Source organism: Balaenoptera borealis (genome assembly GCF_965194805.1).
Source record: "Balaenoptera borealis genome assembly, chromosome: 3".
Classification (NCBI taxonomy): Eukaryota; Metazoa; Chordata; class Mammalia; order Artiodactyla; family Balaenopteridae; genus Balaenoptera; species Balaenoptera borealis.
The window spans coordinates 25,297,301-25,323,850 of record NC_138866.1 but is presented as its reverse complement, the minus strand read 5'-3'; the positions used below and the strand labels follow the sequence as shown (position 1 = coordinate 25,323,850).

At 45.0% G+C, this 26,550-nt stretch overlaps 2 protein-coding genes across 5 annotated transcripts in view; one reads left to right on the top strand and one right to left on the bottom strand.

Moving 5' to 3' along the window:
* Nucleotides 1-26,550, top strand: part of TMEM63C (transmembrane protein 63C) — a 452,188-nt gene that overhangs the window by 159,577 nt on the left and 266,061 nt on the right. The window lies entirely within an intron of this gene.
* POMT2 (protein O-mannosyltransferase 2) overlaps nucleotides 1-26,550 on the bottom strand; it is a 47,641-nt gene that overhangs the window by 12,925 nt on the left and 8,166 nt on the right. For all 4 annotated transcript variants that reach the window (XM_082384699.1, XM_082384700.1, XM_082384702.1 and 1 more), the window contains exons 2-11: nucleotides 26,210-26,294; nucleotides 21,575-21,679; nucleotides 19,709-19,817; nucleotides 17,441-17,549; nucleotides 16,039-16,198; nucleotides 14,567-14,673; nucleotides 13,696-13,778; nucleotides 11,451-11,560; nucleotides 7,443-7,509; nucleotides 1,099-1,168 (exon numbers count right to left, since the gene is read on the bottom strand). In XM_082384699.1, coding sequence (XP_082240825.1) covers nucleotides 1,099-1,168; nucleotides 7,443-7,509; nucleotides 11,451-11,560; nucleotides 13,696-13,778; nucleotides 14,567-14,673; nucleotides 16,039-16,198; nucleotides 17,441-17,549; nucleotides 19,709-19,817; nucleotides 21,575-21,679; nucleotides 26,210-26,294 — 1,005 coding nt within the window. The remainder of the gene's footprint in view (nucleotides 1-1,098; nucleotides 1,169-7,442; nucleotides 7,510-11,450; nucleotides 11,561-13,695; nucleotides 13,779-14,566; nucleotides 14,674-16,038; nucleotides 16,199-17,440; nucleotides 17,550-19,708; nucleotides 19,818-21,574; nucleotides 21,680-26,209; nucleotides 26,295-26,550) is intronic.

Below are 26,550 nucleotides of genomic sequence, written 5' to 3'. Positions count from 1 at the left end.
TCATGGGCTGAAGATTTTGAGACTATCCAGGTGAAATGAATTTGGGTTGCAAATCCATGTGAAGATCAACTGGTAATGACAACTTCTCAGGAACCAGATTTAGTGTCCCCACCAACCTCACCCCCCGCCCTGCTCTCCCAAACACACTCTGGATATAGGTAGATAGGGCGGATTTATCCTAACCCTAAGCCTTTGGAGGTTACAAATTTGGGGGAAAATCACAATAATTTACCACTTTGGGTGAGCCTAGAGCTTTGACTTTAAAACTTCTTCTCTCTAGAGGCAGTCAAAACCCAAAAATCAAAACTCAAGATTGTGGGTTCAAGGCAGAAGTGGCCACAGTGTCCCACTTTTTCTCTGGATTCCCCCTTTCACTGAGATTTTGACCTAGTAACTCCTTACTATCTTGTCAGTTCTTTATGCTTTTTTTTTTAAAATTTATTTATGGCTGTGTTGGGTCTTCGTTTCTGTGCGAGGGCTTTCTCTAGTTGTGGCAAGCGGGGGCCACTCTTCATCGCGGTGCGCGGGCCTCTCACTATCGCGGCCTCTCTTGTTGCGGAGCACAGGCTCCAGATGCGCAGGCTCAGTAGTTGTGGCTCACGGGCCTAGTTGCTCCGCGGCATGTGGGATCTTCCCAGACCAGGGCTCGAACCCGTGTCCCCTGCATTGGCAGGCAGATTCTCAACCACTGTGCCACCAGTGAAGCCCAGTTCTTTATGCTTTTAAGAAGATGTTTCTACATTTTCCAGCATTTTTAGTCATTTTCAGTGAGAACACTGGTTAAATGAACTAGTTTGCCATATTCAGAAACAGACTCCTATACCTTTCTAAAGGCAGCCCCTTAAGAAGAAGCTTTGGGCAACTCAATTTTTTTCTTTCTTCCCCCTAGGAAAAGGGCAGTTGAAAGGTACCTTCAAAATCCAAAGCTTCCCAAAGCCAAAATAGGCAAAATAATCATTCCCCCATTCTAGCACAGCAGCCTTGTTCCATTTACTAGAGCCTCATCCACATTTGACTTCTGTTTATTTCCAGCTTAAAAGAGCTCTGTACCTTTGATGCTCATGCCACTCATTTATCCCAAACAGCAAATTTACTTACTCTTTGTGTTCTAGTCGAATGACGTCTCCATGTCTTACAAACTCCACTGGGAGTGAAGGGTCTAGGGGATCTGTCAAGAAGAAACAAGCATTGATGTCTGAAACCGTTCACTCATTAAGCTAGCATTAATCAAGGGCCTACCGGTAAAGAGTTATAGTACAACGTGGTATGCGCATGAGGTACTGACAGAGTGCTGTGGGACCAAAGCGAACTGTCTCAGAGGATGAGGGAAGGGTGTCCCAGAGATAATGACTGAAAAGACTCTCAAAGGAGAGGGAGAACTTGTCAGGTGAACAAGTGGGGAAAAACCACAGAGGTATGAAAGAGCAAAACTCATCTGAATCAGTGGCAAATGAATTCACTTGGTTAGGGAGGGTGGGCAGGAAGGAGAGTGGGAATAGGTGAGGGTGTGGACAAGTGGGGCCAGACTGTGTATGCCAGGCTAGGAAATGTGGCCTTTATCTGACAAGCACTGAAGCCCCCACTAGAGGATTTTTAAGCTGGGAAGCTAAATAATAAGATTTTCCTTTTAGAAGTAAAAATATAGTCTTCCAAATATTAATGCCATGCAAAAGACCATTTGCCCAGCTCTCTTCAAAAGGACAAATCACTGGCTCTCAAGAGAATTAGAGAATTCAACTGCAGAAATGCCCATTCCTGCGCTGCCTTCTAAGGTCTCTTAAGAAGAATAATCAGGACTTCCCTGGTGGCGCAGTGGTTAAGAATCCACCTGCCAATGCAGGGGACGCAGGTTCGATCCCTGGTCCAGGAAGATCCCACATGCCACAGAGCAACTAAGCCCGTGCACCACAACTACTGAGCCTGCGCTCTAGAGCACACAAGCCACAACCACTGAGCCTGCAAGCCGCAACTACTGAGCCTGCGTGCCGCAACTACTGAAGCCCATGCTCCCTAGAGTCCGTGCTCCACAACAAAAGAAGCCACTGCAATGAGAAGCCCATGCACCGCAACCAAGAGTAGCCCCTGCTCGCCGCAACTAGAGAAAGCCTGCGCGCAGCAATGAAGACCCAACACAGCCAAAAATAAATTAATAAATGTATTTAAAAAAAAGAACAAGAAGAAGAATCAGCAAGATGACAAATCAAATAAGTCAAAGGGGAGGGAAGTTTTACTTAATATGGATCTGTGGGGGAGGGGCACTTATGGCCATCAAGAACACAAAGACCTTTGTCTAGACAGTTCCCACTTCCCAGAATGCCTGTAGTGATCTGCCTTCACACGAATCCTTAGTCACCAGAGTGATATGCAGCTACCTTAACCTGGAAGCCACAGTGGAATAACAGAACAGGGACGTTCAAAGACTTGGTCCGTGCCCACATGACTTTAGAAGGAAAGCTGGTCTTCCCTCAGAACCCCTCATTGCAATAGACCACTTATGTTTGGCCTGTTGAATCAAAACACAATCTATAACAGTACTATAAGGGACAGAAATAGATCCTGCCCAATGGTGTCATAATTTATATTACCGAGGAGTAGGATGCAAAGACAGTGGTCATGTAGGCCACGTTTCAAGCCTAAAAACCATGGCAATAAGGGGGGGTGGGGAAAGGAACAGAGAAGGTAAATTTAGATGAGCAGCTGCCCACTTCCCCACAAAGGCCAGGAGCAGCTGACTCGAGACAGGCTGAGCCAGGTGGTGTTTGCTGAGGAGAGAACACCTGTGGCATAAAACAATCAGAAGGTGAGCGGGAGATGCCCTCTGTTCTGTTCTCTTCTCGGCTGCAGCAAAAGGCACAGTCTGCAGGTAGTCAGCTGTCTGACCAAAAAAACAGAAGATCCAGATATAGCCCTTGTCACAAAGCCCTGGGAGCCCGATAGATGTGCTTCAGAGCAGCTTCACCCTGGCCTGTCAGAGGCAGATGTGCAGGCATTGAGGGAGGCCCCAGGCACCAGCCTAGACGAGCCCAGCCACAGGGCTGGCAGGCCCGCAGATCTCCAACAGACTGGCCCAGGCCTGGGATGACCAGTGGGCAGCAGCCCTCTATCACATCCAGACAACCTGAGCTGTACCACATGCTGGGGTCTGCAAGGCTTGGTGTGCTCTAAATCAGAAATGAAACCAGCCACAGTGTGCCCCAGGCACATGTCCAGGTAACCTCTTCTGGATTAAGTCTGAGCCTCAGCTGTCTGAGTCCCATATATATGCTGTCTACAAGAGACCCACTTCAGACCTAGAGACACATACAGACTGAAAGTGAGGGGATGGAAAAAGATATTCCATGCAAATGGAAATCAAAAGAAAGCTGGAGTAGCAATACTCATATCAGATAAAATAGACTTTAAAATAAAGAATGTTACAAGAGACAAGGAAGGACACTACATAATGATCAAGGGATCAATCTAAGAAGAAGATATAACAATTATGAATATATATGCACGCAACATAGGAGCACCTCAATACATAAGGAAACTGCTAACAGCTATAAAAGAGGAAATCGACAGTAACACGATAATAGTGGGGGACTTTAACACCTCACTTACACCAATGGACAGATCATCCAAACAGAAAATTAATAAGGAAACACAAGCTTTAAATGACACAATAGACCAGATAGATTTAATTGATATTTATAGGACATTCCATCCAAAAACAGCACATTACACTCTCTTATCAAGTGCACACGGAACATTCTCCAGGATAGATCACATCTTGGGTCACAAATCAAGCCTCAGTAAATTTAAGAAAATTGAAATCATATCAAGCATCTTTTCTGACCACAATGCTATGAGATTAGAAATCCATTACAGGGAAAAAAACGTAAAAAACACAAACACATGGAGGCTAAACAGTATGTTACTAAATAACCAAGAGATCACTGAAGAAATCAAAGAGGAAATAAAAAAATACCTAGAGACAAATGACAACGAAAAGACTAAGATCCAAAACCAATGGGATGCAGCAAAAGCAGTTCTAAGAGGGAAGTTTATAGCAATACAAGCCTACCTGAAGAAACAAGAAAAATCTCAAATAAACAATCTAATCTTACACCTAAAGAAACTAGAGAAAGAAGAAGAAAACAAAACCCAAAGTTAGTAGAAGGAAAGAAATAAAGATCAGAGCAGAAATAAATGAAATAGAAACAAAGAAAACAATAGCAAAGATCAATAAAACTAAAAGCTGGTTCTTTGAGAAGATAAACAAAATTGATAAACCATTAGCCAGACTCATCAAGAAAAAGAGGGAGAGGACTCAAATCAATAAAATTAGAAATGAAAAAGGAGAAGTTACAACAGACACCACAGAAATACAAAGCATCCCAAGAGACTACTACAAGCAACTCTATGCCTATAAAATGGACAACGTGGAAGAAATGGACAAATTCTTAGAAACGTATAATCTTCCAAGACTGAACCAGGAAGAAATAGAAAATACGAACAGACCAATCACAAGTAATGAAATTGAAACTGTGATTAAAAATCTTGCAACAAACACAAGTCCAGGACCAGATGCCTTCACAGGCAAATTCTAACAAACATTTAGAGAAGAGCTAACACCCATCCTTCTCAAACTCTTCCAAAAAATTGTGGAGGAAGGAACACTCCCAAACTCATTCTATGAGGCCACCATCACCCTGATACCAAAACCAGACAAAGATACTACAAAAAAAGAAAATTACAGACCAATATCACTCATGAATATAGATGAAAAAATCCTCAACAAAATACTAGCAAACGGAATCCAACAACACATTGAAAGGATCATACACCATGATCAAGTGGGATTTATCCCAGGGATGCAAGGATTCTTCAATATACTCAAATCAATCAATGTGATACACCATATTAACAAACTGAAGGAGAAAAACCATATGATCATCTCAATAGATGCAGAAAAAGCTTTTGACAAAATTCAACAGCCTTTTATGATAAAAACTCTCCAGAAAGTGGGCATAGAGGGAACCTACCTCAACATAATAAAGGTCACATACAACAAACCCACAGCAAACATCATTCTCAATGGTGAAAAGCTGAAAGCATTTCCTCTAAGATCAGGAACAAAACAAGGATGTCCACTCTCACCACTATTATTCAACATGGTCTTGGAAGTCCTAGCCACGGCAATCAGAGAAGAAAAAGAAATAAAAGGAATACAAATTGGAAAAGAAGAAGTAAAACTGTCACTGTTTGCAGATGACATGGTACTATACATAGAGAATCCTAAAGATGCCACTAGAAAACTACTAGAGCTAATCAATGAATTTGGTAAAGTTGCAGGATACAAAATTAATGCACAGAAATCTCTTGCATTTCTATACACTAATGATGAAAAATCTGAAAGAGAAATTAAGGAAACACTCCCATTTATCACTACAACAAAAAGAATAAAATACCTAGGAATAAACCTACCTAGGGAGACAAAAGACCTGTATGCAGAAAACTATAAGACACTGACGAAAGAAATTAAAGATGATACAAACAGATGGAGAGATATATACCATGTTCTTGGGTTGGAAGAATCAATATTGTGAAAATGACTCTACTACCCAAAGCAATCTACAGATTCAATGCAATCCCTATCAAATTACCAATGGCATTTTTTACAGAAGTAGAACAAAAAATCTTAAAATTTGTATGGAGACACTAAAGCCCCCGAATAGCCAAAGCAATCTTGAGAAAGAAAAACACAGCTGGAGGAATCAGGCTCCCGGACTTCAGACTATACTACAAAGCTACAGTAATCAAGACAGTATGGTACTGGCACAAAAACAGAAATATAGATCAATGGAACAGGATAGAAAGCCCAGAGATAAACCCACGCACCTATGGTCATCTAATCTATGACAAAGGAGGCAAGGATATACAACAGAGAAAAGACAGTCTCTTCAATAAGTGGTGCTGGGAAAACTGGACAGCTACATGTAAAAGAATGAAATTAGAACACTCCCTAACACCATACACAAAAATAAACTCAAAATGGATTAGAGACCTAAATGTAAGACCGGACACTATAAAACTCTTAGAGGAAAATAGAGGAAGAACACACTTTGACATAAATCACAGCAAGATCTTTTTTGATCCACCTCCTAGAGTAATGGAAATAAAAACAAAAATAAACAAATGGGACCTAATGAAACTTAAAAGCTTTTGCAAAGCAAAGGAAACTACAAACAAGACAAAAAGACAACCCTCAGAATGGGAGAAAATATTTGCAAACGAATCAATGGACAAAGGATTAATCTCCAAAATATATAAACAGCTCATGCAGCTCAATATTAAAAAAACAAAAAACCCAATCCAAAAATGGGCAGAAGACCTAAATAGACATTTCTCCAAAGAAGACATACAGATGGCCAAGAAGCACATGAAAAGCTGCTCAACATCACTAATTATTAGAGAAATGCAAATCAAAACTACAATGAGGTATCACCTCACACCAGTTAGAATGGGCATCATCAGAAAATCTACAAACAACAAATGCTAGAGAGGGTGTGGTGAAAAGGGAACCCCCTTGCACAATTGGTGGGAATGTAAATTGATACAGCCACTATGGAGAACAGTATGGAGGTTCCTTAAAAAACGAAAAATAGAATTACCATATGATCCAGCAATCCCACTACTGGGCATATACCCAGAGAAAACCATAATTCAAAAAGACACATGCACCTCATTGTTCACTGCAGCACTATTTACAATAGTCAGGTCATGGAAGCAACCTAAATGCCCATCGACAGACGAATGGATAAAGAAGATGTGGTACATATATACAATGGAATATTAATCAGCCATAAAAAGGAACAAAATTGGGTCATTTGTAGAGACATGGATGGATCTAGAGACTGTCACAGAGTGAAGTAAGTGAGAAAGAGAAAAACAAATATCATATATTAACCCATATATGTGGATCCTAGAAAAATGGTACAGATGAACCGGTTTGCAGGGCAGAAATTGAGACACAGACGTAGAGAACAAACGTATGGACACCAAGGGGGGAAAGCGGCGGGGGGTGGTGGTGGTGGTGGTGTGATGAATTGGGAGATTGGGATTGACATGTATACACTGATGTCTATAAAATGGATGACTAATAAGAACCTGCTGTATAAAAAAATAAATTAAATTAAATTTAAAAATTAAAAAAAAAAGACAGCTCTAAGAGTGAGATCTTATCTGTCTTGCTCACTGCTTATCCTTATGCCAACAACAGTCCTTGGAACGTAGCAGGGGCTCAATAAATAACTGTTGAAAGGATAACTGAGATCAGTAAAGATGGCAAAGAATGCTCAGGAAAGCCCATCCCAGTACCATTCTTTTGGAGGCATGAGAAATGTTAAGGAGGGCTCAGAGTAAGTAATAATACAAGAAGCGCCAGTTCCCTACCGCATTACCTGAGTTTGTATTATGTTTCTTGATAATCCACAGGTTGTTGTAGTCCTTGTGCAAATAGGTGGTGACCTGCGTGGGGTGGGTGAGGGAGGAGGAGGTGGGAGGGAGAAGACAGTCATTATCAGCACAGCCGGCCCCAGGACAATCAATAGCAAGCCAATGTTGCTTAAGCCTTTTTCAGAATCCCCAGCCACCAACCTGAGGGGCTGTTTCCCGACAGAGCTCAGAAGTAGCATTTGGTGAATGCTACTTTCTCTCCTTCCTTCTGCATTTAGAGGTCTTTTCCCACAAAAGCCTTTTTGATTTGTCTCTGTGTACCCCTCTGCATCCTATCTTTCAACTTCCCACCTCCTAGAGGGAGGAACCATAACACCTTGTGTAACACAGTCTCCAGCACACAAAGAGGATTTAGTGCATTTTTAAAAAGTCATCAAGACCATGTCTCAAACTTTCTAAATGAAAAATTCATGCTATGATATTTTCTAGAATATGGCCAAATATTTTCTAGAATATGGCCAAATTAAACGAAAAAAGCTCTATTAATATCTTATCCTAGAAGCCTGAAGTTTTAGACATAGCCATTTTGTATACACTGATTTTTTTTAAATTGTATGTGTGTGCATGTGTGTACACGCATGTAATGCTGCAATTAAACTACCAGCAAAAATCCTGGGAACAATATAAATGTCCAATACTATAGGAAGAGTTACGTGCTGGTTATGTCCACAGGAAAGAATATTATACAGCCACAGAAAATGTTTCAGGGCATTTTTACCCAGCCCAGGAGAAGGCGTATAACATGCTGCTGTTGAAAATGGTTACCATTTATCACTAGGCACCGCTCTAAGCACTGGACACGTCTTATCTCTAGGTTGTAGGTACTATGGTTACCCCCACCTTACTTACAAGCAAACTGAGGGTAAGTAATTCGCTGAGGTTAAGTAAAGGTCTCACAGCTTGTCAGCTGGAGAGACAGGATTCAAACGGAGGGAGCTAGCTCCAAAGCTCCCAGGATAGAGACTGCATACATACAATTATGCTAATTATGTATAGAAGCACATAAATACCCAGAAGCAACGGAAACAAAGGCATCTCTCTCACAATGTGAGTTTTAATAACTACAATTGGACAAAACATGACTTATTTACTTACAAAGAGATTTGGAATTAGCGTGTAGGAAAATAACTATGCGTGTATTATGGCTGCTTTGTTTCAGTGGCTTTTGCTTTCTCAGAAACAATTAGGGATAATGGTATTAAGAACATACAAGTTAAAAGCTGTGGCAGCCATAGAGAAATTAAGTCCACACTCCCGAACAAAAGCTGCACACATCAAGTTCACCCAACTTGATTTTGCTCAAGGATGTTAAGCTTTTGTGGTGCTCGTGTGTGCACTCTCTGCTGTCATTTTGTTTTTTGGTTTTTTTTTTTTTTACAAAAATCATTATTATTAAAATTCCTATTAGAAAAAGCACTTATTTATTGTGAATATAGTCCATGGCCTCTTTTTCCCCTTGAAACATTTATTTTTACAATGGAGTTTTTTTATAATATGAGGTCTCCTAGGGACACAGGTATGCTATTACAGCAGAATGTTGTACATCAAACTACAGGGATAAACATTGATCCTTGGATTATGTGTAACTTTGGGGTTTTTTTTATACTTTTCTACACTTTCCAATTTTACTTTATAAACGTTATGCTTTAAAAACATTTAAAAATCGAGACCTAGAGTTGTTAACAAGACATTAAACTACAGGGCAGGGAGGGCTACTAGAGGTTATTTAGTGCAGTCCCCGCAATTTATAGATGAAGACACAGGCTGAGAAAGGCTCAGTGACTCAGTCAGTGACAAAGCCAGACTCTCTGTTCCTTGGCCTAATGTGCTCTCTCTAGATGACTGTCACAACTTCATGCCTCCACCCATGGGCTTCAAGTGTGTAACACTAAGACCAGCTTAATAGGGCCTTTCAGAACGTGGCTCTTCTCTCCCTTTGCACAGTATAGATGTTCCTGGTCACCACATTTGTAACTTTATCTCCTACGTGACACCAGTAGCAAGGTAACACTATGGAAGGGCTAGCAGTACATTAGACTCTTCTGGAGAGCTTAAAACCAAAACAAAAATGCACAATGCATGGGCCCCATCCTCGATCAATTAAGTCAGAATCTCTGGGGTGGACCTCAGGCATCAGAATTCTTTAAAAGCTCTCCAGTGCACTCTAAAGCACAGCCAGGGTTGAGAACCACTGCACTAGAGAGAAGCGGAGAGTCAAGAATGGGAAACTGATACCAAAACCCAATACTCTGGGTCACCTTTCTAGTAAGTAAGGAAATAATAACAATAAAATATTTTGAGAAGCAAAAGTTTTTCACAAAGTAAAGATTTTGGTCATTTTGCAGGAAGAGAAACTTCACTTCAAGCTTCTCAGAGCAGCAGCCAGCCCCGAAGCCCCGACCTCCTCACTCTCCTCTCCTCGGGTCACTGCATCCGAGACCTCTGCCCTGCCCACGCCATGGAAGCCATCCTTGTCAGAGCTGCCAGGCCTCCCACGTTGCCCTTCGAAGGCCTCCTGCTCTGTCCTCCCCTTCCCCGCGGTCTCTGCAGCACCTGAACTGCTGGCGTCTCCTCCCACTGGAGGTTCCCTCTGCTCGGCACTCTCCTCGCGCTCTCCTCGCACCTCCCCGTCCACCCCTTCCTTCTCAGCCGCTTCTACCAGCGCCGCTCTGAGCACCTTTAGTGCTGCCTTACCTGCCGCTGCTCCCCAGGGCTCCTCTGCTGGCCCTCCTCCCTCTGCACACCCCTTCAGGGCAATGTCCCCCATCCCACTGTGTCACTGACACCTGTATGCTACACACTCACGTCTCTTTCCTGAGACAAGCCCCAGACCTAAAATACACAAAGAAAACTCATCTCCAAAGCCATGCTTCCTCCTCCACTGCTGATTATGGTGAAACAGCATTATCACACAAACACCTTGACCTCCAGACTACAGACCTGGACATGGCTCATCCCTGACATCTCTCAGTTACCAGGCCCTGACATTCAACCTGTGAAGAGTTTCCTGAATCACTTCCCACCTCTCTCCCTGTGGTCTCTGCCTCCGTTCACCACCCTTTGTCATGATTATTGCCTCTAGTCTCCTCCTCCTTCCAATCCATCACACTCCTGCTAGAGCTGTCCTTCTAAACTAGAAATCTAAGCACATCTTATCCCTTAATAAGTTTCAATGCCTCCCCAGCGTCTACTGAACAAAATTAAATCTACTGTAACACGTAAGGCCGCTCCATAATCTGGCCCCACGGACCTCTCCAACCCCCTCCTTCTCCCTCTCGGGCATCGTCCACCACAGCCACATCCACCACTCCTTAACGTGGACGCAGGCAGTGTCGCTCACTCGTTCAGATGATACTCACGGCTAATCCTCCAGTGTGCACGTCACACGGATTATCTCACTTAGTCCTCACAACAACCTTATGATGGAGAGAAGTACTACTTATTTTCCCCAATTTAAAGATGAGCCCACTGAAGCACAGAAAGGTTAAGGAATTTGTTCAAAGTCACACTCTAGTGGAACCAGGATTCGAACCCAGCTAAACTAGTCTGGTTCCCAGGTCTGTGTTTATAACCATTACGCTCTACCCATCATCCACTTCGTGCCAGGCACTGAGCCTTCCAGGAGCCAGCAATCAAACAGCAAAGAGACAGGAGGAAGGAAGCACTCACAATTCAATGCGAAGAGGGTTACCACACAGGCTTGTAAAGGTGCCGAGAAAGCCGCCCACACCAGACGCACCTAACCCAGGAGCAGGCAGAGGTAGGACATGGTGGTCAGAGGGGAACTCCCCAGCTGAAGCCTAAGGAAGCTGGAGTTAGGCAGAGGAAAAGGATGTTTCAAGCCGGGGACACAGTGCGGGTAAAGGAGGGGAAGCCAGAAAGAGAACGGAGGGTTCAGTCATGGCAAACAGCTTAGTGCTGCCGCAGCACACGCGCACAAAGGGCTCACTGACCTGCTGCTGGCGGGCGCCGATGCCCTCAGGGTAGAGGTGCCCGTGCGAGTGGAGGTAGCCAACGGCCATCCGCGCGCTCTTCACGGTGATCACAGAGCCATAGGCCAGGTCTGCGGGCAGACGGCGACGGCGTGAGCTGGTGCAGCGCTAGACCTGCCCCTGACTGCAGGGGCTGCCGAAGCCACAGGCCTCCCCAACCCCTAACAGACTCCACTGGGCCCCGGACTGCCAAAAGCAAGGTGCGCGGCTGCCTTCTCACCCCAGTGGAGTCAACTCAAGAGGAGTTCACCAAATAGTCTCGCCTGTCCCCTCCCCTCCCTCCTAAGGACTTCAAAAGACTAGGAACAACTTGTCCTTCAGTCAAGGTCTATCATATACATTCCATGGAATAAAGAAGGAAGAAGCATCTTATATCTTCATCTGGAATGTTCTCCAAGATATAGTGTTACTATAGACTGTTAAGAGAGACTTTTCACTATATATCCTTTTGTGCCTTTTGAATCTAGTACCACATGTAGTAACTGTTCAATGGTGTTTGGGGTTTTTACTCTGAATTTAAAAAAACCAAAACCCAAACCCAGAGTAAACAGCTTACCCAAGTGCATCCATCCTCTCCCCACACAGGCCCGGCTTATGGAGGAGCCTCTTTGCCTTCTTACTGCCCCTCTTCTCCACGCCCTGCAATCTGGCTGCCCGCCATTCCCCACTCCACCAAAACAGGTCTCACTGCACCAGTGCTGGCTGCTCCTGTCTCCCTTCGTTCATTCATTTGGTCGCTAGACCGTATGGATTACATGGTGGATCCAAAGGTGGAGGAGGCCTGGCTGCAGACCTAGTGGAGCCCGGTCTTGGGGACGATGGCCTCACACACTGAGCAGCACAGGATGATCAGCAAAGGCTCCAGCAAAGGTGCGGCAATGTGTGACATGGTGGGAGCCCAGAGTAGGGTAGAACGAATTCTTGCCCAAAGAGTAAAAAGAGGATGGCTTGATGGAAGAGAATAGAGCTGAGCTAGGCCTTTTAAATAACGAGTAGAAATTTGCTAACCACCACTCCATCCTTCTAAGTTCTCGTGCTGGTCAACACACGCAGCCCCGCACGCTGCCGACCGCAGCTGCTTCTCGATTATGCTCTGTCCCCCATCTCAACCCCACACTCCCTCACGGACTGCTCCTGAGCAGCCCCTTCCTCCTGCATCCCCAGTGGCCTGACTGCACCCTGTCGACTTCCTCTTTCTACAGTTTCCTCACAGACCACAGCCACTGCACAGCATCGACTATCCCTTACTTGGCTAGTCCTCCTTTGAAAGCCTCAGCCCCAAGCCCACTGGCCCCGCTGCATGGATTTCCTCAAGCATCTCAAAGCTGACTTCTCCAATGTGGAATCCAGTGTCTGCCTTTCCGAATCAATTTTTGCCTGTTTTCCTATTTTTCATTCTTCCCACACTCTGGGCGGGCCCACTGTGTTCTAGGCCCTCGAGAGACTAAAAGACGTTGTCCTTGCCTCCAGGAAGCAATGACCTGGGCCCGACCTATCTTGTCAACCTTATCTTCCAGTATTTTTCTGCATATAACCTATGCCTTAAATTTTGCCCTGTTCTTAGCTTTGATCATGCTCTCCCTTCTGCCTGATACGCCCTCTCCCCCGTCTCCCTCTGTTGAAATCTACCCATTTTTCCAGGGCCTGACTCCAAGGCAACTCACTCACTCTGATCACCCCCCAACCCCCTAACAGAAGTGATCTCTTACACCTTTGATCCCCACAGCTCTGCATTCCCTCTTTCTATACTTAACACATACGGTCACATCATGTAGAGGTCCCCTACTGCAGACTCTACTCCAGACTCTCTACTCTGGAGGGCATCCACCTACAGTCTCCGACGTGGCTAACACTTGCTCAGTTACCCGGTGTGAATAGTGAAGGGATGCGAGTAGCAGGATACTCTGGTGGGAACTGACCTCTAGCCCTGAAGGGCCTTGTTCCTTCACCAGATTCTCTCTGTTGGTCTTCCCACAGCCACGACGGACAAGTTATTCTTTAGGGTCAAAGAGCTCGTTGCTCAGGACGTCTTCCTCTGCACTTCCTGTGTTCCTATTCACTCTTGAGTGCTCGGACCAGATTTAACTAGATCTTTCTCCCACTTTGCCCATCTAAAATAACTCAGGCTGTCATATCATCTTTTCCAATTCAACTCCCAGGAATCCCTTCTGCCCTTCTACCTTTGTAAAGGACAAGAGACACTCACGTTCGGGGATGGAAGCATTGTGAAGGTTGTTTCCTGAAAGCCGGGCCTGGAAGGCAGAACTGAAGAAGCCATCACCAGGACCACTGTGGGGAAAGGCAGAGGGAAGACAGCCAAATTAATGGAGTGAAACTGTGATTTCCCAGGAGCCCTAGGAAGAGCTCTGCACAGCTGGTTTAAAAGATGTACAAGGGAGTGGCAGTGTGGTATTGTGGACAGACATGGGGGATAGAGTCAGAGAAACTGGGGTCCAAAATACAACTCAGCCACTTACTAGCTAGGTGAACTCTGGAAGATACCTGGCCTTGTTCAGCCTCAACTCTTCATTTATAAATCAGGGATTTAAAAAAAAAAATCAAAAGAATTATTATGGGACTTCCCTGGTGGTCCAGTGGTTAAGACACTGCAAGGGATGTGGGTTCGATCCCTGGTCGTGGAACTAAGATCCCACATGCCGTGTGGCACGGCCAAAAATTTTTTTAAAAAAAAGAATTATTATGACTAAATGAGATAATGTACATAAAATGCTGAACACAGTTCCTGACACGTAGTCGCTACCTGTTAAATGGGAGCTGCTGCTGGTGTTATTGTTATTATTATCCTCACTCCAACTGCACACGCTTATGGTGGCCCATCCCTGTTAAGCACAAGGAACTGAGTTTAGGGATAAGGGGCAGTTTGGCTATTAGGACATTCTCTTCTTCCTTCAGGCCAGGGTACCCAAAAGATAGAACATAGGAGGAAACCAACAGGAAAAAAACCCTGGGTCCCCTCCGAGCATCCCAACCAGACCCAGGAAATCACACGGCCCCTCCATGGGCTTAGAGGCAAGAGGAAGACCAGAAGCGAGACACTGGAAAGGCTCTGGCTGTACCTTTTATTCAGCACCATGAAGTGAACAGCGTAGGTGGCCGTGTAGAGAGCCAGCGGCAGCACTATGAGGCACAGGATGCGAGCGGTCAGGTGTTTTCCCACAGTCACCTGCAAACCAAGCCAGTGCAGGGTGCTGGGCATATGAGGCATTATTATGCCTTATGCCTGACATGTGTGTTATTTGTAAGTTTTTATGTATAAGTCATAATCAGAAACAATTGAAAAACTAATGGCTATCAAGAAAGAAAGATATGGGGAAACCCTAAGCCTTCCCATAACACCCCACCAACCAAGCACTGCAGGGGGCTGAACCTGGGCCAGCCCTCCGCTGCCTGTCCAGACCCTCACCCAGGACCCCGGGCTGCCCCCACGTTACTGCCAAGGTGTGGCCTGCATCTTCAGCATCGTCACTCATCACTCCCTCTCCATCCTAGTCACACTGACACCCTGCACTTTCCCCATGCTTCTCGCACTGTACCAGCCCCACCCATCACACTGATAAGTGCTCCTTATCTTAACTTTGGGCCTCAGCTTCCTCCTAGAACCCTTCCTGGATTGCCCGAGACTGGGCTCGTGCTCTCCCCTGTGCTTTCACAGCACTTGTTGGCTGGACCATGACTTATTTTTTCTTTTCTTTCTTTCTTATTTCTCTCTCTCCACTGTCTCTAGAGGGCAGGAATCTTGTCTTAATCATCTGCATATTCTGTGTCTCACACTTAGCGGATGGTCTGTCTATATGTTCTGAATGAATAAATGAACTTGTTGAGACTTTGGTCCAGAGGTGCATTACAGCAAAGTATCAATAGTTCAGGCCTGGAGTCAGCCTCGCCTGTTTGAATCCTAGATCTACCTCTACTACTTGTATGACTTTGGGAACGTTATTACCTCTCTAGGTCTCAATTTCCTCATTTGTCAAGAGGGTAATAACTACCTGCCTCACGGGTTTGTTATGAGGAGGAAATGAGATGATGAAGGTAAAGCATTTTGCATACTGCCTGACACAGAGTCAGCTCTTAATAAATAATATTGTAATAAACCATAAGGCCCTTACCGGCCTCCAGATCCAGAGACTCTGGGTCAGGAGAAGAAAATTTTAAGTTCAGAAAGTCAGTCCACCGATTTTACCTCAAGTCCCAGGCAGTCAGTGTCTGTCACACATTTGGCAAGAGCCCAGATGGACAGAATCCCCTGGCTGGGTTGTTTGCAAAGCATTTAAAAACCAATGCAGGAACAAATGCCAAAAGAGAATCCCAAGGATATCAGTCCATCCTCTCTCTTTATACCTCTCCAGCCTGTCAGCCATGGCCCACTCCCTGCTGCCCTGCTCCCTACAGAGGGCAGCCGGATACAGCCCACCTCGGGCCCAGAACACAGCTGTTCTGCCGCCTGCAGCAGAAGTGGGGAAAGACCACTGGCTCTGCTGAGCGAGGAAGGGGGGAGCAAAGACATTTCTACAAGCACTTGGGTTCTCACCATTGAAAGATTGAGGTCTCCAAACAGGTGCCAAAGGTCTGAAAGGGTGTTCCACCCCACTTGCAGGATGATAAAGAGGCCAACAAACTTGACCCCCAGAGCACCAGCTAGATTAACGCCAGTCAGGCTGAGCCAGATCCACCAGGGGGCAGAGAAGGGCCTGAAAATCAACAAGGCACAGAGTTCAGTTTGGCAGCTGGAACCAAACTCAAAAGCAAGAGCAGCAATGGGGAAGGCAGAGGTCCTCTGACTCTGGGAGGCTGCACTGTGGCCTCTCTCTTGAGGGCTCCCAACCTCAGGGACCATGCATGGCTCCGAGCAGGATGTGGTCTGTGAAACCCCTGAAACTGCAGGAAGCACAGTGTGAGAGTGAGTAGGTGATTCTTCTGAGGAGAAGGGCCATCGCTTTCCTCGCTAAGTACAGGGCTTCAAGTGAGCAAGAGGCTTATTCTTCAGTGGTGACCAATCAAGTGGAAGGAAAAGGAAAATCCAGAGAAGCCTGATGGATTCAGTCAGCCCTGTCCTTTGTGCCACCTCTGGACCCTGTAAAAGCCAGCAATTACTGAGTGCCTACTACGTGTCAGGCATTGTTGCAAGCACTTTACACGTATTAACTCTTTAGCCTTCACTACAACCCCCTGGAGGCAGACCCTGTCGTCAGCCTCTTCTTGCACACGAGGACTCGAGGTACAGAGAGGTTAGGTAATACAGCCAGCCAGCAGGGGAGCACAGCGCTAAGCCCAGCAGCCGGTTCCCAAGCTCGCTGCACTTAGATCACCGGGCGCTCTGAGCTGCAGTCTCCTCATCCCCTGGCTGACCCCCTGCCAGAGCAAATGCTCCTGAACAGCCAAGACCTATGTGTTCCTGTACCTCTAGCTCCTGGCACAGTACCTGGCACATAGTATGTATTCAAGAAATGGCAGGTGGAAGGGGATGTGGTGCAAGTAGAAGATAACCCAAATCTGGAGAGAGCTGGCGGTCACTGCTTGGTTGTGGTGAAACCAAGGTGACTTCTGAAAAAGCCTTGGCAGAGCCAGCTCTTTTGGTTTGAATAAAATGAATGACCTACTCTACTCTCTCAGAGGCAGAAGGATGATCTGGAAGGGACTATTCTGGAAGAAGGCCAGGCCCTCCAGAACAGCTTTAGAATTGACCGGGGCCTGCAGGGATCCTCTTGACTGATGTAGACTCTTCAAGCCAACCTTTGTATACCTTATTCCCATCACCAAGTCAGGACTGGCTGCAACCACTGAGGGCAGGGAGACAAACAGTTCCCAGGCAATATCTATTCTGGTGCCCAACCCCCACCCCAACCACCACACCCACCCTGTCCCTGGCCATTATAGAAATTCTAGAGCTGCCACAGCTTCTGACACCCCCTCCCAAAGATGGTGTTTCTGACCTGTTGGCACAGGAGTTGTACTTGACCATGCTCAGCATGGCAGCCATGATGAAGAACATCAAGATGGGGTCAAGGAGGATGTACTGGGACAGAGTGAGGCATCCTGTGTCTGAAAAACATGAGCTCAGTGGTCAAAAAGTGGAATCAGAGATGGGCCCCCCTGAGAACCAAACACCCCAGTGGTAAGAAACAGTCCCCCTTGTGCTTAATTGCATGTAAGCATTTGTGCAGTCAAGATTAGATGGGCAACTGAGTCATCTGGAAGGTGGAAGCCCACAGCTTTGGGGTACACCAAAGCCCAATGATATGAAAGAATAACTCACACTGCTTCCAGGCCCTTGACCCACAAAGGGATCATGTCATTCATTCAGATACAGTGATCCTGAGATGAGGGCTCCTGCTAATTTCCACCATCAAAAAGGGAGTTCTGCTACCATGCTTATGCAGCCACAATCTACATACACTCAGGAAAGAATCTTACCATTTCATATGAAGTCTCTGTTGGGAGTTGATTCTCCATGCAAGTGCTGAAGTGATTTTTTTTTTAAACAAAATTTCATTACATCATGGCCTGGCCTAAGTCCTCCAATGTCTTCCCATCTCATTCAGACTAACAAGCTCCTTCAGACAGCCTCAAGACGGCCAGCAAAGCCTTCATGGTCTCCCCACCTATCCAGCCTCCTATCCCAACACCCTCTGCCTCACTCACTCTACTCTGGCCTCACTGGTCTTCTTGCTGTTCCCTGAATCCACCAAGTGCTGCCTTGCACCAGGACCACTGCACATGCTATTTCCTCTGCCTGAACACTCTTCCCTCAGATCTCTGCATGGCTTAATCTTTGGCTTCACTCAGGTCTCTGCTCAAGGCCACCTCCTCAGGGGGCTCTTCACAGACCACCCTGCCTAAAACAGAATCACTCCCCATTTCTCTATCCCTTACCCTACCCTATTTTCTACATTGTACTTATTGCTTAAGGTGCTACATTACAAACTTAATTTACTTGCTTATTTATCATCTGCCCCACTAATGAGCAAGCGCCATGATAGCAGTGTCTCATCAGCGTATCCTCTGAGGCCAAGAAAGTGGCTTAGCACAGAGTAGATGCTTGAAAATAGTTGTGGAATGAAAAATGAATAAATGAATAACTGAAGAGGGAAATTAAAGACCCAAGGAAAAAGCCACCAGTCCTCTAGAAAGAGATCCTGTAATTTTGCAACATTATCTGTCAAAGCCAAGCCAGAGGGACTTCCCTGGTGGTGCAGTGGTTAAGAATCCGCCTGCCAATGCAGGGTACATGGGTTTGATCCCTGGTCCGGGAAGATCCCACATGCCGCAGAGCAGCTGAGCCTGTGCACCACAACTACTGAAGCCCGCGCACCCTAGAGCCCGTGAGCCATAACTACTGAGCCCACACACCGCAACTACTGAAGCCCACACACTCTAAGGCCTGTGTGCTGCAACTACTGAAGCCCGCACGCCTAAAGCCCGTGCTCTGCAACAAGAGAAGCCACCGCAATGAGAAGCGCGCACACCACAACAAAGAGTAGCCCCCACTCACCGCAACTAGAGAAAGCCCGCGCACAGCAACGAAAACCCAACGAAGACAAAGAAAAAAAAAGCAAAGCCAGAATCGCCCTTAAATTAACCACCTAAACTGGTCTGGACTTCTTCAAATGTTAAGCTGTATGAGGTCATGAATTCACTTTCATATGAGCAAGGCTAGAAACAGGATCAATTTCTACGGATCAACTCTCAATTAGCCATGTGAGAATTATCCACAGAAATAAAGTTCCCATTTTGTTATCCTCTGCCACCCAGCTACTTCTGCGGCATCTACGTTTGCATTCAGTTGAAATTAGCTTAAGGAATGCAAACTAATCTTGACAGTAACCTAAGAGAAGGAGAATTAGAACTGTAAGCCTCCTTCAAACACACACACACACACACACACACACACACACTTACACACAAGCACACATAAACTTATTATCCATTCCAAACTCAAATGTGGATAACTTGGAGATAATCTATTCCTTGGGATTACCCATACCAACTCACCACTCCAATAATATAAAGGCTTGCTACGTATAAGTATTTATATATGTAAGTATTACTAGTGAACAAAAGGAGACTTGTAATACATTTACCCAATCCTAAAGTTACTTAAGAACTGGGCCCGTAGACAGGATCTTTAAGCATATTGATTGCCAGCTACATTCATAGTGTGGCAGTCAATATCCCAAGAAACGTGGTCTAGGACAACTTACCAAAGGTGAGGAGGGCAGCCGTGAGCAGCGCTGCCGGGAGGGACTGGGACAGCTCCAGTACAGTGAGGTAGGCAAAGGGGATCAGCAAAGCGCCGAGGAACGCACAGAACTGTGGAAGGACAGGAGAAGCAGTCAAGTAACTAACTAAGCAAAGCATCAGGGACCTACTTGGCTTGGTACAAACTAATCTTTTAAGATGGAGGGCCCTGATGATGGCATGACTTGGTGACCTAAAATCACCTGCAATATGTTTAAATATGAAAGGGGTGGTGTAACAGTGAAGCATCAAATCAAGCAACATTTACGTTCCCATTAAGCACCAACCTGTGCACTGACAAGAAATCAGCAAAGTTCAGCCAGGGAGGTGTGGGCAAGATGGCCCACGATTTCAAGTGGGAGACTCCGGCAATGGACCGTCCCATCATTGCTAGCTGTGACCTTGACAAAGTCACGTCTCTGTATCTCAGCCTCTCCTTCTGTGTAATGTGAAACTTAACAGTTCCTACCTCATAGGGTTTACTTTTTAGATTAAATGAGCTAAAGTTTATTACCACACAGAAAGTTCTTGATAAACACTAGCTTCTGTTACGAAACTGGGTGCAAGTTGAGAAATACCTCTCTGAAGGTGTTTTAATATTTTAGAGAACTCTAATGTTATTTCCGTTATTTCTCCCTTGGTCCTTTTCTTCAATCACACCAGGAATCACTCTTTAATCTATAGGCTGTATTTTGATTTTAGAAAAAAGACTGCTTGACACTTCAGCATCTGGAGGGTTGTTTTTCAGTTTTGTTTTGTTTTTAACCACCAGTGTTCTCCCCATCCCCCTACCCTGTCCATCAAAAGTAATCAGACAAACCCAGGGGAATGGAAATTCTCACATTTGGGTTGTCACTTTTTGTTAGCAGAAAGCAATGTGCTCTAGTGTGAAAGGGAACAGGGCTGATATATTTGGCCTTCTCATTTCCATAGCAAGTTCACAGTGAGTCAGGCCTATATCCAATTATGTATGCTATGTGGTATTCAAACATCATTAGGAAGACACACAATCACTTAAGAATATGAACTTGAGGGTAGTGGACACTTCTTGTTTAATATGGAATGATATGACCACACAAACAAGTCAGTGATTAGCCCAAGTAATCACATGGCATTTATCTAAACTGCTTTGATAAAGCAGTTTCCTTGAGGAAAGGGGCTTGTAAATGCAACCTGCTCTGAGAGCTCCACATTGGAGGACAGTTTCCACAGGTCTTATTAGCTCCAGGTACAAGGTCCCCAGACATTTGGGTGTTTAGGTCCTGCCATGCCCCATCAAGGCTGGTGCTGGGACTCAGAGCACAGAGGGACCAGGCAAACACACACTTCCCTTAAAAGACTGGAAAACCCCTTGTGTGCCTGAAACCTTCGTGGGGAAAGAGAGAAGAACCTGGTGACAGGGGTGTGGGGATGCTGAAATGTTAATAAAGGCCCTCAGAGGTAGGCAACACTCTAGCAATTGTGGCCGCAGGGGAAGGATGCGTAGCCTGCCAATGTGCTGAGGCCAGTGTTGGGACTGCAGGAGATTCCTGGCTGCCTGAGTCCCGGGCTGCCCTCTGATCTGAAATCTGATGCCTCACGTGGGCAGGAGAACAGGTGACGGGGTGCGCTTGCTCCTGTCTGTCATCGCTGTATTATCTGTGGCCTCCCTCTCCCTTCCTGCCCACCCCAGCTCTGAATCTCTACTACAGGGTGCAGGTCCAATCATCCTCCCCCACCAAAGTCCCTTTATCTACACCTGCCACCACTCCAGGGCTTCCAACTGTAACATTTCTGACTGAGTGTGGCCCCAGGGTTGAGTCGGGCAATAGCAAGTCAGGAAGCCTTACTCCTCTCATTCCCAAGTAGCTGTGATGCTCATATTTGTCCCCAGGCTTCTGGAACAAAAAGGTGCCATCATATCCACTCAGGTAGCCAGCAAGACCTATCAGCATCTGAGGAGAGAAGGAGAACAAACAAACAGATGAGAGACCTCAGAGAGAAGATTCCTCCGCCCCCTGAACTTCCCTCCAGCTGCACCCAGACCTTGGCTTCCCTGGACTACTGTCCATAGAAGGAGCTACCATTGTGACATTTTCTCCGGCAGCTGTTGCAGAGCAAAGAATCTTTTGTCTACAGAGCTCATTGCTTGAAACAAATCCTCTCTTGTGTTAAGGCCAAGTTCTTGGGAACAGTGCAGACTGAGTATTTAGGAAGAAAAAAATCCCACAATTCGAAGGGCAGGGCCAGTGAGGGGCTCTCTCATTCAGCCTTCTTTCATTTGCTATGAAATAAAACACAACAGCTCATGGGGGAGGCCATGGGCAGGGGCTGATTCCTGGGAGACTGGGCCACTGAAAAGAAAATGAGGTTCCAAGTCAGAATGAGGAGGGAGGAAAGTGGCCAAGTTGCTACACACCAGGAATAGAGAGAAGGGAAGAAAATGGGAAAGCGGAATGCAAAGACAGATGCATTTCCCCAGAGGGGAAGAGAGAGTCCCAGTGGAAACAATGCCAAAAGCCCAGGGACTGGTTTATCCTACCGCCGGTATTCCAAAGGGAGGCCACCCTGGCACATCCCAAAACAGAACAAATCAACTGTAAACTAAGACTGTGAGCTGTAAATCCTTCAAAACGTTCGAGAGGATCAGCCTCTTCATTTCTGTCTTTCCTTGACCGTCAACAGTGTAAAATTTTCTTTTCCACACACGTAATCAGAAGCAGCTAAAACATAAAAACTGTCAGCAAATATCAAGCATCTGTAACAGCCCCAGGCTGCCTCAGCCTGACCCCTGTGCTCGGGTTCAGCTGTGTGGAGGGGCAGAATACACTGGCTGTGTGGAGGGAAAGCCCTTCCCAGCGATGCTGCTTGTGGGGGCTTGGATTTCGACCACTAACCAGCTCACTTTTTTCTCTAAGTAGTTCTAAACACAGTTAGTCACTCTCTGTAGTTCTGTGTCAAGGTACAGAAGCCAAAGTTCAGCAGTAAATTATTATGAAGCCTTATTTAAAAAAAAAAAAAAAAAAAAAAAGGAATCCCAGGGTCCAGAAGTTAATTTAATATTAATTAATTTAATGTAAAGTAATATAAGGTATTGAGAAGACAGAGCCATCCGAATACCCAGGTGAACTTAAACTGACAAATGACAATCTAATGAATGTCCCTTCCCCCCTGGGATCTCAGAGGACAGACCCGCCTGGTGCTGGCATAAATTCCCAGACTTCTTGGCTGGCCTGGTAGAGTGAAGAAATGCACAGATGGTTTGGATCTCAGAGCCCCCCATACTAGCTCTCTGATCATAGACAATACTTAATAATCTCTTAACTACAGGTAATAAAACCTTCCTTGCAGATGGTTGTGAGGCTTAGAGGTAATGTTGTAGGTAAAACACCTAGCACTCTGACAAGCATTTAACAAGCACTCAAAATTCAGTTCCCTCTCAGTTTCCATAAGGTTAAAAGTAGCCCTGAGCTAATTTCCTAACTAAAGAACTCATTCAAATCAATAAGAATAAGAGCAACTTACTAGAAAAATGTTTTCATAGAAAACAAAACACAGATGGCTAATAAACATATGGAAAAATGTTCAACATAATTCAGAAAGACATGCAAATGAAAACAGTGATATATCATTTTTTACTCTCAAATTTGCAAAATTTTGGAAGTATGATCATACCAGTGCTGGCAACGATGTGAGGGAAGCAAGCACCCTCATACACTGTTGGTGGGAGTACATATTATCACAGCATTTTTGCAGGAAAACTTAACAATGTCTAACACAAATCTAAATGTGCATATTATTTGACTCTTTAGTTCAGCCGCTGAGGCTCTTTTAGCTACACCTGCAAAACTATGAAAAGATAAATGTACAAGGATGTTCATTGCACTACCTTTTGTAATGGCTAAAAACTGGAAATAACATAAATGCCCACCAGTTGAAGAGAGGCAAAATAATTTATGGCACAACTGTATAACGGAATAATCTATAATCTACAGCCATGAAAAAGAATGGGGTACATTTTATGTACTGATGTGGAAAAAAATTAAGATACATTATGTTTAAAATACAAGTTGCTCAACAATTTTAGTCTGATCCCATTTGCATACATAATGTGCTGGTTACGTGTACTAATATATGTGTGTGTAGAAATGCATACACACTTATATTTGTATAAAGTTTCTGAGAGAACATATAAGAAACTGTTAATAAAGGTGACCCTGGCTGCCTCTGAGGAATAAAAATGTGAGGGAAGGTAGCTTTTGACCTTTTATTTCCTTCTGTACTGATCAAATTTTTTGCTATGTGCAGGTATTTTTATTTCTTTTAAAAGTACCTATTTCCTTGGAGCCCCTGGAGCCCCTGGAGCCCCTGGCGCCCAGGGCTGGGACCAGTGTGAAGGGGCAGGTACCGGGGTCAGTACTGTAGGAGAAAACGTTCTACTCACCACTTCAAGGGGCTTTTTGATTCTTTGACTGACTTGGCCTCAGAACCTATGAAAGCTACTTTGCTTATCACTCTCTTTCACCCAGGTAGAGCACAGGACCATCAGGAGATAAATTAGAGGGGCAGATGGACCACACTCTCTGGCGGCAGCCTTAGAGAGAAGCCTCACATTTCTCCCTTCACACAGGAGCCACATGTGAGGAAGGGAAGGCTTCAGCAAAAACAAATCAGCAAGTGTTTTCCACACGCCTTCACTGTGCTGAGCACTAGCAGACTCCAAAAACAGACAGGCAGTCCCCAGCTGAAAGACTGGGCTAGGTTTCCTATGGAAATCTCCTCTACTGGCGGGCTGATTCCCAGGCTAGCCCAGTGCAAATATTCAGCACGTTCTGTGGCTTAATTCTACAGCGGTAACAGATGTACTTGCCCGAATGCTGGGGCAAGGCAAGTTCATCAGGCAGTGGTATCATGGTTAAGAGAGCAGACTCTAAGCCAGTCTGAACCTTGACTCTGCCACTTACTAGCTTTAATCCCTATGGCAAACTACTTATCGTCTCTGAGTCCCAGTTTCCCCTTCCGTAAAATGAGGATACAACAGTACCTACACTTCATAAGGTTGTTCTGAGCATTATATAAGTTAATGCATCTAAAGTGACTAAAAGAGACTGTTTAATTGCTCTTATCTTATTGTTGTTATCTTATAAAGGAGACAGAAAGAGGCATGACATTTTTTGCTCCTTCTCTGGGCTCGGAGCTAATTTTGAAATAGGCCACCTAGGAACTCCCCTGGTGGTCCAGCGGTTAAGACTCAACGCTCTCAGTGCAGGGGGCCCGGATTTGATCCCTGGTCATGGAACTAGATCCTGCATGCCGCAACTAAGAGCCCGCATGCCGCAACTAAAGATCACACGTGCCACAACTGAGACCCAGTGCAGCCAAATAAATAAATTAAATATTAAAAAAAGAAAGAAAGAAAGAAATAGGCCACCTATCCCACCTTCCTCTCCACCCCTCCCACCTGCAGGGCCTTGTCCCTGGTCCCTACCCCATGCTCTGGTGCTTTCCCCCTAAGCCCACCTGTCACAGATCACCACCCCTGCCACCCCTCACCCCCTGCCTTCATCCCCAAGTACTCCATGCTCCAAGAACACTCCCCATCTTCATACCAGGCAAATTCCTGTCCCCTTAGTACCAAAGAGCTCAGCCTCCAGTTAGGAAGAAAGGACTGAGTGAAATGCCAGGGCTAATCCATTAGCCTTCTCGGGGGTGTTTGTTTTTAAGAGAGTAAAATGAATTCTGATTGGTGGAATTTCTAATTGTACATCATGTGAAAGGAACAAGCCAAACAACGTGCACGCTGGGAGCGGGGAGTGGAAAGGAGTTTCAGGCCCTTGTGGACAATCAGCTCCCCTAAGCTATTTCTGCTTTATGCAACAGATTCCTTCTCTCCATCTCTTTTTTTTTTTTTTCAATTAAGATAAAATTCATATACATAAAATTCACCATTTTAAGGTGTACAATTCAGTGGCTTTTAGTTTATTCACAAGGTTGTGCGACCATCACCACTACCTAATTCCAGACTATTTCATCACCCCAAAAAGAAATTCCACACCCATTTGCAGTCACTCCCCAATCCTCCCTCCCCCCAGACCCTGGCAACTGCTAATCTAGTTTCTGTCTCTGTGGATTTGCCAATTCTGGAAACATATAATATGTGGCCCTTTATGTCTGACTTCTTCCACTTAATATAATGTTTATGAGACTCATCCATGTTGCAGCATGTGTCAATATTTCACTCCTTTTTATGGCTCAATAGTATTCCACTGTATAGATAATACCACATTTTGTTTATCCATCCATCAGTTGATGGAATCTCTCTCCATTTCTGAGCCCAGAGGACTCCTAAAAACACTAAAGGTTTCCCAGGAAAGCAGCTATTCTGGAATGTCAGGGAATTCTTTCTACAAGCCCAAGAATTAAATCTAAATCTAAGACTTGGCTCCAACTCTTAGGAGAGCGCTGTCATTCACCACACTGCTCACCTTTCCCAGAGGCGGGTGCACATCAAAGAAAAAGGTGCGGTTGATATAGTAACTTCCCATTTTTCCAAAGTGAGTTTCATCCCAACTAAAAAGAAAACAGAAAGAGAAATGGAATTCTTAAAATTATCATACAACCCAAACAGCCTTAATAAAGCATGGTTAAAATTACAGTTAAAACCAAAGGTTATAAGTTTCAAGCAATTAATGAGAAAATCTGGATTAAAAAAAAAAAAAAGCTTTGACACAAGTGATTTGAGGAAGCAAGACATCAGGCTGGTCCTTAATCTTCATTTAGACAGATGAGAAAGGCTAGCAAATACTTGCCAACCAGTTATCATAAA